General features: G+C 51.6%; 1 protein-coding gene across 1 annotated transcript in view; it reads left to right on the top strand.

The window, feature by feature from the left end:
* Mapk13 (mitogen-activated protein kinase 13) overlaps positions 1 to 6,331 on the top strand; it is a 9,146-nt gene extending 2,815 nt beyond the window's left edge. The window contains exons 4-12 of the mRNA XM_021220972.2: positions 2,822 to 2,930; positions 3,064 to 3,093; positions 3,633 to 3,680; positions 3,802 to 3,916; positions 4,002 to 4,073; positions 5,203 to 5,282; positions 5,434 to 5,512; positions 5,690 to 5,866; positions 6,040 to 6,331. Coding sequence (XP_021076631.1) covers positions 2,822 to 2,930; positions 3,064 to 3,093; positions 3,633 to 3,680; positions 3,802 to 3,916; positions 4,002 to 4,073; positions 5,203 to 5,282; positions 5,434 to 5,512; positions 5,690 to 5,866; positions 6,040 to 6,122 — 793 coding nt within the window. The 3' untranslated portion in view covers positions 6,123 to 6,331. The remainder of the gene's footprint in view (positions 1 to 2,821; positions 2,931 to 3,063; positions 3,094 to 3,632; positions 3,681 to 3,801; positions 3,917 to 4,001; positions 4,074 to 5,202; positions 5,283 to 5,433; positions 5,513 to 5,689; positions 5,867 to 6,039) is intronic.
* The last annotated feature ends 6,118 nt before the right edge of the window (positions 6,332 to 12,449 follow it).

Consider the following 12,449-nt stretch of genomic DNA (forward strand, 5'->3'; position numbering starts at 1 on the left):
GAACTCAGAAATCCGCCTGCCTCTGCCTCCCGAGTGCTGGGATTAAAGGTGTGTGCCACCAGTGCCTGGCAGGAGTGGAAATCTTAAGCAGTGTTGATACTGTCTGTCAGATTTGGAGGCCATGGCCAGAAGTTCTGCGAAAAGAGCAGGAAGCCCCTGGGGAGAAACAAGTGCTGAGCCCCCCCACACACACACACTTTGTTGATCTGCATTACAGTGTGGGATCCCCAGGGCAGACCTGAGGCCCACTCAAGCCAAGCTGACAGAGCTATGTCATCCATGTCAGCTATATTTGGACATGGTGGCTAAGGGAGGTTGGAACAGGTGACTAGGAGTCCCAATCCCTGCCTGGAATCCAAGGAGGAAGAAGAGACCCCAAGGAAGAGATCGTGAACTTGACCTTGGGTCCTTGACTCTTCCAGAGACTGTGAAATCACAGGAGGGGGAACATGGATGTAGAGCAGGCTAGCATCCTCTTCATGGGTGATGGCTGAACCCTGGGGACTGGACATGGTAAGACGAGATACAGGATGTTGGTCCAGAGCGCACATCTCTGAGAAGGCAGGAAGGGTGAGCAGGTGAGACCCAACCAGAGAGAGAGGAGGGCTGGCAGACAACTGGGAGGGAGCCGACACTCAGCAGGACACACAGGAGCCGGCACTCAGCAGGACACACAGGGGCCGGCACTCAGCAGGACACACAGGAGCCGGCACTCAGCAGGACACACAGGAGCTGGCACTCAGCAGGACACACAGGAGGGGTCACTGTTCTTGAGGTGGTGATTGTGACCTTGATCCCAACAGATTAGGACAGACGCAGCCACCATGACTAGGTTGTGAGAAAGTGAGGCAAACTGTATATGTATGTATGTATTAAAATATAATATATTACACATATACATGTATACACATACATGTACATATGCATAGTTACACACATATATACATACATGTATGTATATGTATATATACATATATACATATACACACATATATGTATGTATACATATATATGTATGTATATATATACACACACATGTTTGTGTGTTGGTATGTGCACATGCTTGAAGGAGCCCCTGAAATCAAAGACAGTTGTCAGTTGCCTGATGGGGGTGCTGGGAATTGAACTTGGGTTCTCTAGGAAGACTAGCAGGTGCTCTTAAAAGCTGAGTGATTCCTCCAGCGTGCAGCAATAGCTTTCAGAAGCGAAGTACACGGCAAGGCGGTCTAAACACGTAATCCCAGCACTCGAGAGGCAGGCGGAGCCCCATGGGTTCCAGGCCAGCCTTGTGTCCATGTTCCAGGCCAGGCAGGACTACATGATGAGGCCCTGTCTCAAAATAAAGGAAAAAAATGTGTGCCTGCACACATGCGAGTGTGCATGTGCATACGCATGTGTGTGTGTGAGAGAGAGTGTATGTGTACGTGTGTGTGCACGTGCATGTGTGTGAGTGCTTGTGTGTGCATGTGTGTGTGCGCACACGCATGTTTGTGTGCACATGTGCATGCATGTGTGTGTGTCTGTTATTTTTTTGTCTTTAACTTTGCTCTTACCACCTTGAGTCACACTTTCCGGTTGCTGACCCTGACCTGTTTCACTTGGGAACCTAATAGCTCGGTTCCCTTCTCCAGGGTCTGAAGGTTGTTTCCTGCTCCCTTCCTGGCGGGGCGGGGTGTCTTGTTTTATAGTTAGCAGAGCCAGCTGGGGTGGGTGTGACCCTGCAGGAGAAACTTTTGGATAGAGGTAGGAATGCTGGCAGATGCCGCGGGCTCACAGCTGGCCAGCTATGCGAGGAGGGCAGAGCCAGGGTACCTTTCTATGAACGCAGGCGTGTGGTGATACGGAGTGTGCCCTAGCCTGACGCTCACTCTGTGCTCCGCCAACCAGGTTGCTGTGGCCCACATTCAGGAGCCCAGGCTGGGCACTGTTCATTTTTCGTGTATAACTCTTTGAGTTTTTGTTTGTTTGTTTGTTTGTTTGTTTGTTTTGTGTGTTCATATGTAGGGAGCTGCATATGTGTATGATGCAGCTATGTGTACATTGTATGTGGGTTCTGAGGCTTCAACTCCTGTCTTCCTCATGCCCTATTTACATATGTGTTCTTATGTGTACATTTACCTGGAAGTCAGAGGTCAACCTCTGTTGTTCCTTATTGCTATCTACTTTGTTTGTTTTTCTTTTGATTGTAGTTGTGTGTGTGTGTGTGCATGTGTGTGTGTGTGTGTGTCCCTGCTTGAGTTTTGTGCACCACATATATGCAGTGCCCACAGCAGCCAGAAGAGGGCGCCAGATCCTCTGGAACTGGAGTTACAGGTGAGCCTCAGGATTTGGATGCTCAGAACTGAACCAGAGTCGTCTGAAAGATCAAAGCCATCCCTTAGTCCTCTTCCATTTTTTTGAGGCAAGGCCTCTCACTGACTTGCCAACTAAGCTAGGCTTGCTGGCTAACGAGCCCTGGGGACCCTCCTATCTCCTCCTTCCCAGCACTGGGGTTACAACTGAACTCCAACACACCCAGCTCGTATACATGGGTGCTAAGGTTTGAACTCCAGACGTCCTCATGCATCTAAGCACTGTGGCAGCTGACCCATCTCTCTAGCCCTGGGACTCACTATGTAACCCAGGCAATCTCCAAGTGCTGGGATTACAGGCATGAACTCACACCTGAGTTGTCTTCTGCCTTCTTGCCTGGTGCTGTCTTAAAGGTTCCTGTTGCGCCCGACTTCTGTCCCCACCCCACCCCTGACCTCTCTGAGGTCACATCTGGGCCTGTGGGAGCCTGGGAACTGTGCTAAAAAAAAAAAACCCTCCTGCCTTCCAGCTACCTGGTGATGCCCTTCATGCAGACAGACCTGCAGAAGATCATGGGGATGGAATTCAGCGAGGATAAGGTCCAGTGCTTGGTATACCAGATGCTCAAAGGTCTAAAGGTAGGTGGAGCCTGCATGGTAGCCAAGGCAACTTCCATGTTGAGAGCCAGCCCACTGCGGTGGGGCAGAGAAGGGCTCTCCATGCTGGTGTGGAAGCTGGCACCTCCGATTCACCTCTCTCTCTCCCTTTTAGTACATCCACTCCGCTGGTGTCGTCCATAGGGTGAGTGCTTTCTCTACCATGGTTCCAGGGATCGAGTTTTGGGGTAGGAACAGGGTACTCTGGTGGCCAAGGCATTGGGAGTGACAGTTCTCAGGAGACAAAGGCTGTGAGTGTTTCAGCCGTGAAAGGGCTGATGTGGTAGAATGTTGAGAGAATGGCTATGTTGAGAAGTTGGCGAGACACTTGTGATTATAGGTGTGTGTGTGTGTGTGTGTGTGTGTGTGTGTGTGTGTGCTGCCCCCCAAGTCCCTAGCTGGCACTTCAGGCTCTAAGGACAGGAACATGGTAGAAAAGGATGTATAGTCCAATGTCATTTTACAGATAAGGAAACTGAGGCCTGAAAGAGAAGTGAGCTGGCCCAGCTGCTGTCGCAGTGTAGTGAAGGATGTGTGTGTCTGTGTATACATGTGTTTATGTGTATGCACTCGTGTGTGTGTGTGTATGTGTGTGTGTGTGTGTGCACACACGCGCGACAGATCTGAGACCACCTGCTGGCTCTGCTTCAATCTGACGTTCCTTCTCCCATCTTCCCCCCCAAGGACCTGAAGCCGGGCAACCTGGCCGTGAATGAAGACTGTGAGCTGAAGGTGGGTCACAGCAGGCCCACCAGGATGGGGAGGTGGATGGAATTGGGGGGGGGGTTGGGTTCTGTCCCTCAGAACCCCTTTCCTCAGACGGCTTGTTATCCCTGTGTCCCTTGAGCCATAGATTCTGGACTTTGGGCTGGCCCGCCACACTGACGCTGAGATGACGGGCTATGTGGTGACCCGCTGGTACCGGGCCCCTGAGGTGATCCTCAGCTGGATGCATTACAACCAGACAGGTCAGTGCTTGGCTGCCCTGGCAACCCTGGTGACCTACCCTGGAGATCATCAGATGGTCCAGACAACACTCCTCTTTCCTTCCAGTGGACATCTGGTCTGTTGGTTGCATCATGGCAGAAATGCTGACCGGAAAGACACTCTTCAAGGGCAAGGACTGTATCCTTTGCTAGAGCAGATGATGTCTATCCAGGGACCACTTCCCTCAGCAATGATATGGCAGCCAAACAGGCTCCCTGAAGAATTATTCATTATGTGTAGTTTTATTTTTCAGACAGTAGTCCTGGCTGGCCTAGAACTTGCTATGCCTCCCGAATGCTAGGGTTAAAGGTCTGTACCGCCACACTTGGCTTAGTTTTCATTGTGAAACCGGGTCTCCTGTGTGTGTCCCAGAGAGCACCTCAAGATCATTGCATAGCCAAAGATGACCTTGAACTGCTCCCTTTCTTCCTGCCACCTCCTGAGTGCTGGGGTCACACACATGTGTCACTATGTCGGAGATGGGACCCAGGGTTTCATGCTTGCTAGGCAACCACTCTATCCTCAGGAGGCCCAACCCCTAGAATGATGTCTGTGTGTGGTGTGTGTGTGCAGGTACTCTGAGAAGCCAGAAGAGGGCGCCAGATCCCCTGGAGCGGGAGTCACAGGGGTTTTTGTTTGTTTGGTTGGTTGGTTGGTTGGTTGTTTTTTTTTTAAGGCACTGGGGCATGGGAACTGAACTTGGGTCCTCTGGAAAAACGTCAAGCACTCTCCAGCCCCCTGGACCGGTTTGAAAGGCAGATAATCAAAAGATAAAAATGAGTCCTTTCGCCGGGCGTGGTGGCGCTTACCTTTAATCCCAGCACTCGGGAGGCAGAGGCAGGGGGGGTTCTGAGTTCGAGGCCAGCCTGGTCTACAGAGTGAGTTCCAGGACAGCCAGGGCTACACAGAGAAACCCTGTCTCGAAAAAAGGAAAAAAAAAATCCTTTCTACCCTACCTCTGCTAGGAAATCGAACATAAGCATTTGGGGAACCCTCATGAGCCAGGCAGGGGCAGCCCACTCAGCTCGGAATGAAGAGGGAACAGGGGAGGGGAATTTGGCAGCGGGAGTCTGCGTAGCCTCCTCCTGACCTGGGCTGTCTGTCGGGAAGCCCTCCAGGGACCTGCCAACCGTGCCAAGAGCCTGCCGTGGTTAGGTGGGGCTGGAGCCAGGAGTGTCTGCCAGGCGGGCTAGAGCCAGGCTGGAGGCAGGGCGGGCGAGCTCAGAACACCGCAGAGAGCAAGGCTGTGCCTTAACTGGCTGCCAAGACCTGGACCAGCTGACCCAGATCCTGAAAGTGACTGGGGTGCCGGGTGCCGAGTTCGTGCAGAAACTGAAAGACAAGGCGGTGAGTGGCTCTGACTGGCACCTTCCTATAGGCTCCCTCTGCCCTGGCAGACCCTCTTTTCCTCATCTTATCCTGGACTTTCCACAGGGAAGCCATACGTTCTCCCCTAAGGCCAGAACCTGAAGACATTCCATGTTTTTCTGTCTTCCAGGCCAAATCCTATATTCAGTCCCTACCCCAGAGTCCCAAGAAGGATTTCACACAGCTCTTCCCACGCGCCAGCCCACAAGGTGAGTCCTGGCTGCGATCCCCAGAGTGCTTGCAGCCCATCCCAGCAGCCATCTGTCCCATGCCAGGTGCGGGGCTCACCAGGTGAGGGGCTGGCCAGGTGGGGGGGCGGGGGGGCTCACCAGGTGGGGGGTGGGACTCACCAGGTGCGGGGCTCACCAGGTGGTCTGTCCCCACAGCTGCAGACCTGCTGGACAAGATGCTGGAGCTGGATGTGGACAAGCGTCTGACCGCTGCTCAGGCATTGGCTCACCCCTTCTTTGAACCCTTCCGGGACCCTGAGGAGGAGACAGAGGCCCAGCAACCTTTTGACGATGCCTTAGAACATGAGAAACTCAGCGTGGACGAATGGAAACGTAAGAGATGTTCCCATCTTCCTCTGCCTGCCCACCCTCCAGGCCTAAGGGGACACACCTGTCCCCAGTAGCTGTCCATCTCCTGTGGGGTTTTCTTCTTGAGCTGGTCTCTACTCTACTGTCCGAGGGTGGGCTCTCCCAGGCCCATCCTAAAGCGCACTCCCTTTCCACAGAACACATCTACAAAGAGATCTCAAACTTCAGTCCCATAGCCCGGAAGGACTCACGGCGACGAAGTGGCATGAAGCTGCAGTGACTGTCCGGTCTGATCCGCAGCTGAGTCCCTGAGACTGTGGCAGGGGCCAAACTCTGCCTTGGGACCAGTATTTTTTTGTCACTACTTATGTCTCAGGGTTTATAGGAATGTAGTCTTCTAAGCCAAGAGAAGAATCTCCCAATGGCCTAGAGGAGTTTTGGGGGTGTGGGGAGCTGTGATCATAGTAGGCTGTATTAAAACAAAAAATGTGGGTGATTGCCTGGTGTGAGGTCCTTTCCTTCCTGGAGGGTTGGGACTACGGATATGTCAGGCAAGCTGAGGGTCTTGGCTGGGATCTGCTTCTGAGGTGGGTCCAGCACAGAAACCAGGATGGGGGCTTAAAGCACGGAGATGTATCCCTGCACCTTTTTGGAGGGCAGGAAAGAAAAAAAAATATATCCCAGGCTGGCCTTGAGTTTCCCACCTCTCCTTTTTTGAGACAGGATCTTACTGTGGAGCCCTGGAGCCCTGGCTGGGCCTGGAACTCAAGAGATCCACCCACCTCTGTTTCCCGGGTGGTGGGATTAAAGGCGTGCACCACTGTGGCCAGCTGAATTCCCTTTTTCTGTTGGTTTTGAGATAGTATCCCTCTAGCTCAGGCTAACCTTGAACACACAGCATTCTCCCTGTCTCAGCTTCCCGAGTGCTTGGAGATCTCCCTCTCCGTGGCAGTTCTTGGCTTGTGCCAGCCTGCCTACCACCGCACACAGCCTTCCACGGGTGACATTGCTTCCCATGTACATAATTCTCCTCTCAGCTGTTTCTCAGGGTGCCAGGCATAGACCACACCTGCATTCCCAGTACTCGGGAAGCTGAGGGTCTCAAGTTGCAGGGTAGGGCAGTCTGAGTTGCATAGTGAGAAAGACCCTGTCTCAAAAACGGGTCTAAACCGCAGAGTGGCAGCGTTCGGACTTAGGCACTATGAAGTCTTGCAGTCTGCAGAAGCTTTCCAGATAAAGTCACACCCCGAGGTTCCGGGGGGTTGTGGCTGGGGACAATAGCTTGCTCAGATGGTGCCTAGGAGGCCACGCCTGGACCCCTTGCTCTGTTCTCTGCCCTGTTAGGGAGCCGAGTGTGCTGGGTCGCAGGGGTTGCAGGGCAGCAGGCTGTTGCTGGCAGGTACTCTGGATGCCTGATAAGCAATGGAGACAGAACACAGGGCGGGTTAGTGAGTGCGGCAGACACGGGTTCTCCCTGGCTAAGATTGCAAACCTCTGTTCTTTCCAAGTTGCTCTGCACTGGGAAGAAACATCTCAGTGTCAGACGGCAGTGGTAGCCTGGCTCCTGCTTTAGTAGACCAAGTTCAAATCGCAGGCTTGTTTGGGTTTCTGACATCTGGTATCTTGTGCACCATAAAGGAGGAACCTGATTTCAGTAACACATAGTATATCTGAGGGTCCAAAGTAGAACCCTATGCTGTCTGTGTTCCCTCTTCTCTGGGTGGCCTGCCATGGAACTCATGAGTCCTAGGAGCCACTGTGAGGCTGAGCCTACATTCAAGGCTGTGACAAGTCCTGCAGGAAAGACCTCTGTTCCGCATCGTTTATTCCAGAGCTTTCAGTGAGGGCAGTTGAGTCGGGTGTTTTGTTAGAATCTGTGCCATTTGAAGTACACTCGCTGGTGAATGGCGGGAGGTGAGTTAGCCATAATGCACCGGTGTTAGGCCACCACGTGTGACCAACGCCCCGTGTTCATGCAAGACAGTAGCCGGGGGCTGGCTGGGGGCAGAGGGAAATGTCTGAGGGTCCGCTCTACTTTATAAACATGAAGCACCCAGGAAATAAAGCTTACATGACGGTGACAGAGCTCCTCGGCCTCAGAGATCTGCCACTGGATGCTACACCAGGGGGCGGCAGGCAGGATTGGAACCCATGACATCAGCTGAACCTGGATGCCAGGCTTACCACACACCATCTGTAGTACTGCCTCCCCAAGCCCTGTCACTGCCGGTTGTGTCTATACTCTGTCCCCCGCCCCCATATGAGTGGTCATGTTGTCATATGGGGAGGAAACTTTGTTTGGGACTGACTGGTGGCCAGCTATCACCCTGACCTTACAGTTAGTTGCAAGGCAGGCTCAGGGTTCCCCATTTCAAATCCCTCGTTCTGAGCCTCCCTCTTGGTCCCAGAGAAGAGGCATGGTCTTCTGTCTCAACAGTCACACCTCAGTCATTTTTCTCAGATTTCAGTTGTCCCTGCTTTCCAGATTCCCGGATTTCCTGATGCCAGGGCGGTCAGCCAAAAGGCTTACCATGGACGCTGTCTGCTGAGAGGTTCTGACAAGCCCTAAAGAAAATAACGTTTTGGGGCTTTTTTTTTTTTTAAGATTTATTTATTTTATGTATATGAGTACACTGTAGCTGTCATCATACGCAGCAGAAGAGGGCGTCAGATCTCATTACAGATGGTTGTGAGCCACCATGTGGTTGCTAGGATTTGAACTCAGAACCTCTGGAAGAGCAGTCAGTGCTCTTAACCGCTGAGCCCCAATATTTATTTTGAGGCAAGGTCAAATTATGTAGCTTTGGATGGCTTGGAACTTGTTAAGTAGGCCAGACAGACTAACCTGGAACTCACAGAGATCCTCCTGCCTCTGCCTCTGCCTCTGCCTCTGCCTCTGCCTCTGCCTCTGCCTCTGCCTCTGCCTCTGCCTCTGCCTCTCCCTCTGCCTCTGCCTCTGCAGAAGGTGTGGCCCCTGGAGAACCACAGTCCCTAAAAAATATTAAAAAATAAAATAAGGGAGCTGGAGAGATGGCTCAGTGGTTAAGAACAATGACTGCTCTTCCAGAGGTCCTGAGTTCAAATCCCAGCAACCACATGGTGACTCACAACCATCTGTAATGGGATCTAATGCCCTCTTCTGGTGTGTCTGAAGATAGCTACAGTGTATTCATATAAATAAAAATAAATAAAATCTTTAATAAATAAATAAAATAAAACACTCCAGCAGACAGGGAGGTGATCAACCGCCCAAAGGGTTACATGGCCTTGATCCTCACCCTCTGGGTCCCTGTTGGCTGGCTGGCGGGAATAAAGTAAATGGAGGCAGGCCTGGTGACCCTGACCTTGGTGGGTGCGTGGTGACTCAGGAAATAAGCAGAGACAAGAAAGCCTCCCTTGGAGCCAGGGACAGTCCCCTAACAACAGCTACCTCCTCCCTATCCTCCCCTCTCCAGCCACTGAGAGATGTCCTTGCACACTTATCACGGCTCCTCCGCCCGGATGGACCACAGGAGCCCGTCATCCCAGGTCAGTCCTTTCCTGGCTCACACTAGGTGGATAGATGCTGCTGTCTCAGTCTGTCAGGCAACTATGAGGAGGCCCTGGGGCAGCGACTGTAGTACAGTCAGTCGGCCAGAGCTGAGCTAAGAGGGGAAATGACCCAGCTGTCACCAGAGAGAGAGATCCCAGAAGCCCTGCAGAGGCCATGCAGGGAGGAGCCTCTGCCCCACCCTCGACCTCTTGTGTCCTTGTGGCCTATGACATGGCCCCGGGCTCACATGCTCTGCTCTTCCTGTGCTCCTCGAGATTTTCACCTGGGGTTTTGTCTCCATGGGAATCGGGTCCAAGGAAGGAGCGGGAACCCCCAAACTCAGCAGGCAGCAGAGGCTCAAAGCCCCTCAGTAGAACTGTGCAGGCCCCAGGTGGGGGCCCTGGAGCCGGGTGGGGTCGGTGAACAAATGCTTTCAATCAAGACCGAGCCTGAGTGTCAACTGGAGCTGCTCACTGGATGTTCCTTTGTGCCTGTAAATCAACCTCCCTCATTTCCTTGCTGTAAGGCAGGGGCCACGGGGGCCATGTCTCTCTCTAGTAGGCCAAATGCTAAATTGTTACAAGGTTTCAGCCAAACTCTAATCCCTGGGGAGTGTAGGCGCTGAGCCAAGGGACTCAGGACCTTTTTATAAGATCTTTGCCGGAGACTTCGGGATTTAAATTTTTACTTAAGTTTCTAAAGATTTACTTCTTTAAGCCAAGTAACAGTGGTGGCGCATGCCCCAGCACTCAGGAAGCAGAGGCAGGTGAATCTGATTTAGAGGCCAGCCTGGTCTACAGAGTGAGTTCCAGAACAGCCAGGGCTACACAGAGAAACCTGCCTTGAAAACACAAAACAATTAAGCCCCCTAATTCCATCGCTTCATCATTACTTCATGTTTGAAGCTTAGCCTTCCTATTCTGGTTATCTGTAAAACACGGCATGGGCTGTCGGGATGGCTCAGTAGATAGGAGCATTTGCTAAACTTCGGAGGACCCAAGTGCAGTTCCCAGCGCCCACACTCCAGCTCCAGTCTCGGGGGATCTGCTGCTGCCTTCTTACCTCGGAGGGCATCAGACACACACGGTACACTTAAACACACGCAGGCAAAACACCCTCATCTATAAGATAATAAAATTCTCTTCAAATTATGTGTAAATCTAAAATAGCATTCAAGCATTTCACCCCCAAGAATTTATATAGGAGAAATATATCTGTTTAAAGACATTTTCTTTTCTTTCTTTCTTTTTTTTTTTTTTTTTTTTTTTNGTTTTTNGAGACAGGGTTTCTCTGTNTAGCCCTGGCTGTCCTGGAACTCATTTTGTGGACCAGGCTGGCCTCNAACTCAGAAATCCGCCTGCCTCTGCCTCCCGAGTGCTGGGATTAAAGGCGTGCGCCACCACGCCCGGCATTAAAGACATTTTCATGGTGATCCACCCCTTTAATGCCAGCAGAGGCAGACAGATCTCCATGAGTTCAAAACCAGCCTGGTTTACATAGTGTCTCAAAAATAAAACCTTAAAAAAAGAAAAAAAGAAGAGGCTTTCCTTTCCATTCGTCTGGTATTGACTTTTCCTAAATGACCTTTGACCTAAATATCTGGTGACCTTTATCTGCTCATATTGTAAAAAGTAGAGGGGGCAGGAGAGATCGGTCAGTGGCTGGGAGCACTGTTTAGAGGACTAGGGTTCAACTCCCAGCATGGACATAACAGCTCACAGCTGTCTGTAACTCTAGTCCCGGGGGATATGCATTTGCATACAGGCAAAATACCCATACATAAAATAAGTCTTTAAGAGCAGGGCATGGTGGCGCATGCCTTTAATCCCTGCACTTTGGAGTCAGAGGCAGGTGGATTTCTGAGTTCGAGGCCAGCCTGGTCTACAACGTGAGTTCCAGGACAGCCTGGGCTACACAGAGAAACCCTGTCTGGGGGGGGGGGGAAGTCTTAAAAAATGTAAGTACAGAAATAAATAGAAAAGGTCACACCTTGCTGTGGGCCGTGTGCTTAGTAGGTCTGTAAGGGTCCATGATTCAACGAATGACACCACGTACGTAAATGCAAAGAGTTTTATTCTGCATTAGTCCAGCATGCAGGGGTCTCCCATTACCAGGATAGAGAGAGACACCCAATGAGCTTGCAGGCCTGATTTAAAGCACATCAGGGAATTCCGGGGCAGGTGACCTCTAGGTTAATCTGCTGGGTCTGTCTCTAAGGGAGTTCCAGTGTCCGGCCTGGGGAGGTCTGGAGGCCGCTGCTGACCCATTGTCTTTGTCTCCGGCCAGGTGGCGGGGCAGCTTCTGTGGCCTGGACCTGCCTGGACTTGCCCAGTTCTTGGAGACCGAGATTTAGGCCCAGTCTCCTGAACTGTCGATTTGAAGCCTGTCACGGGAATCAGCCAGGCCGTCCCACGTCTATATGTTTGGGATAAGGTGAAGACAAAGGCGGTTTCAAATCCCAGAATACGAAGGTCCTTGTTTGAGGTGCCTGATCCAGCATCTTCGCTTCCTCCAGACTCGTGTTTAGCTGCTTCTAGACTTCGCCGTGGTAGACCAGGGTGGTACCCTAACCACGCTCCTCAGTATCAGCTCAATGGCTACTTCCTTTTCAGGACTCACTAGGTAGAGAAAATATCTCGTGTGTTGTATGGATGCACCACCTGCCAATCAAAAAGCGTATAGCCTACGGCTTTGGCAGGAAATGGGAGGTGGGACATCGGAGAGGTAGAGAGAATTATGGGATAGATCCAGGCCCGGGAAGATTCACCCAGAATCCTGTAAGGAGAGAAACGCACGGTACCTGAGCTCAGGTAACAAGCCGCAGGGAAGAATGTAAGTTAAAATAAATGGGCTTTTTAAAGTTATATCTTCTAGCTCCATGGCCAAGGCATTTATAACTATATTTTGAGACTGTCTTATTTCTAGGAGCATGGGCTGGGAGTAAGAACCGGACAAGCGTCTCCCTTACCCTCACCAGGGAAGGCTAAACAACTAAAGGAACATCCCAGCATGCTTTAGAAAATAAAAATTTGCTGGGCAGTGGTGGTGCACACCTTTAATCCCAGCATTTGGGAG

The sequence above is a fragment of the Mus pahari genome, chromosome 21, assembly GCF_900095145.1.
Source record: "Mus pahari chromosome 21, PAHARI_EIJ_v1.1, whole genome shotgun sequence".
Lineage (NCBI taxonomy): Eukaryota > Metazoa > Chordata > Mammalia > Rodentia > Muridae > Mus > Mus pahari.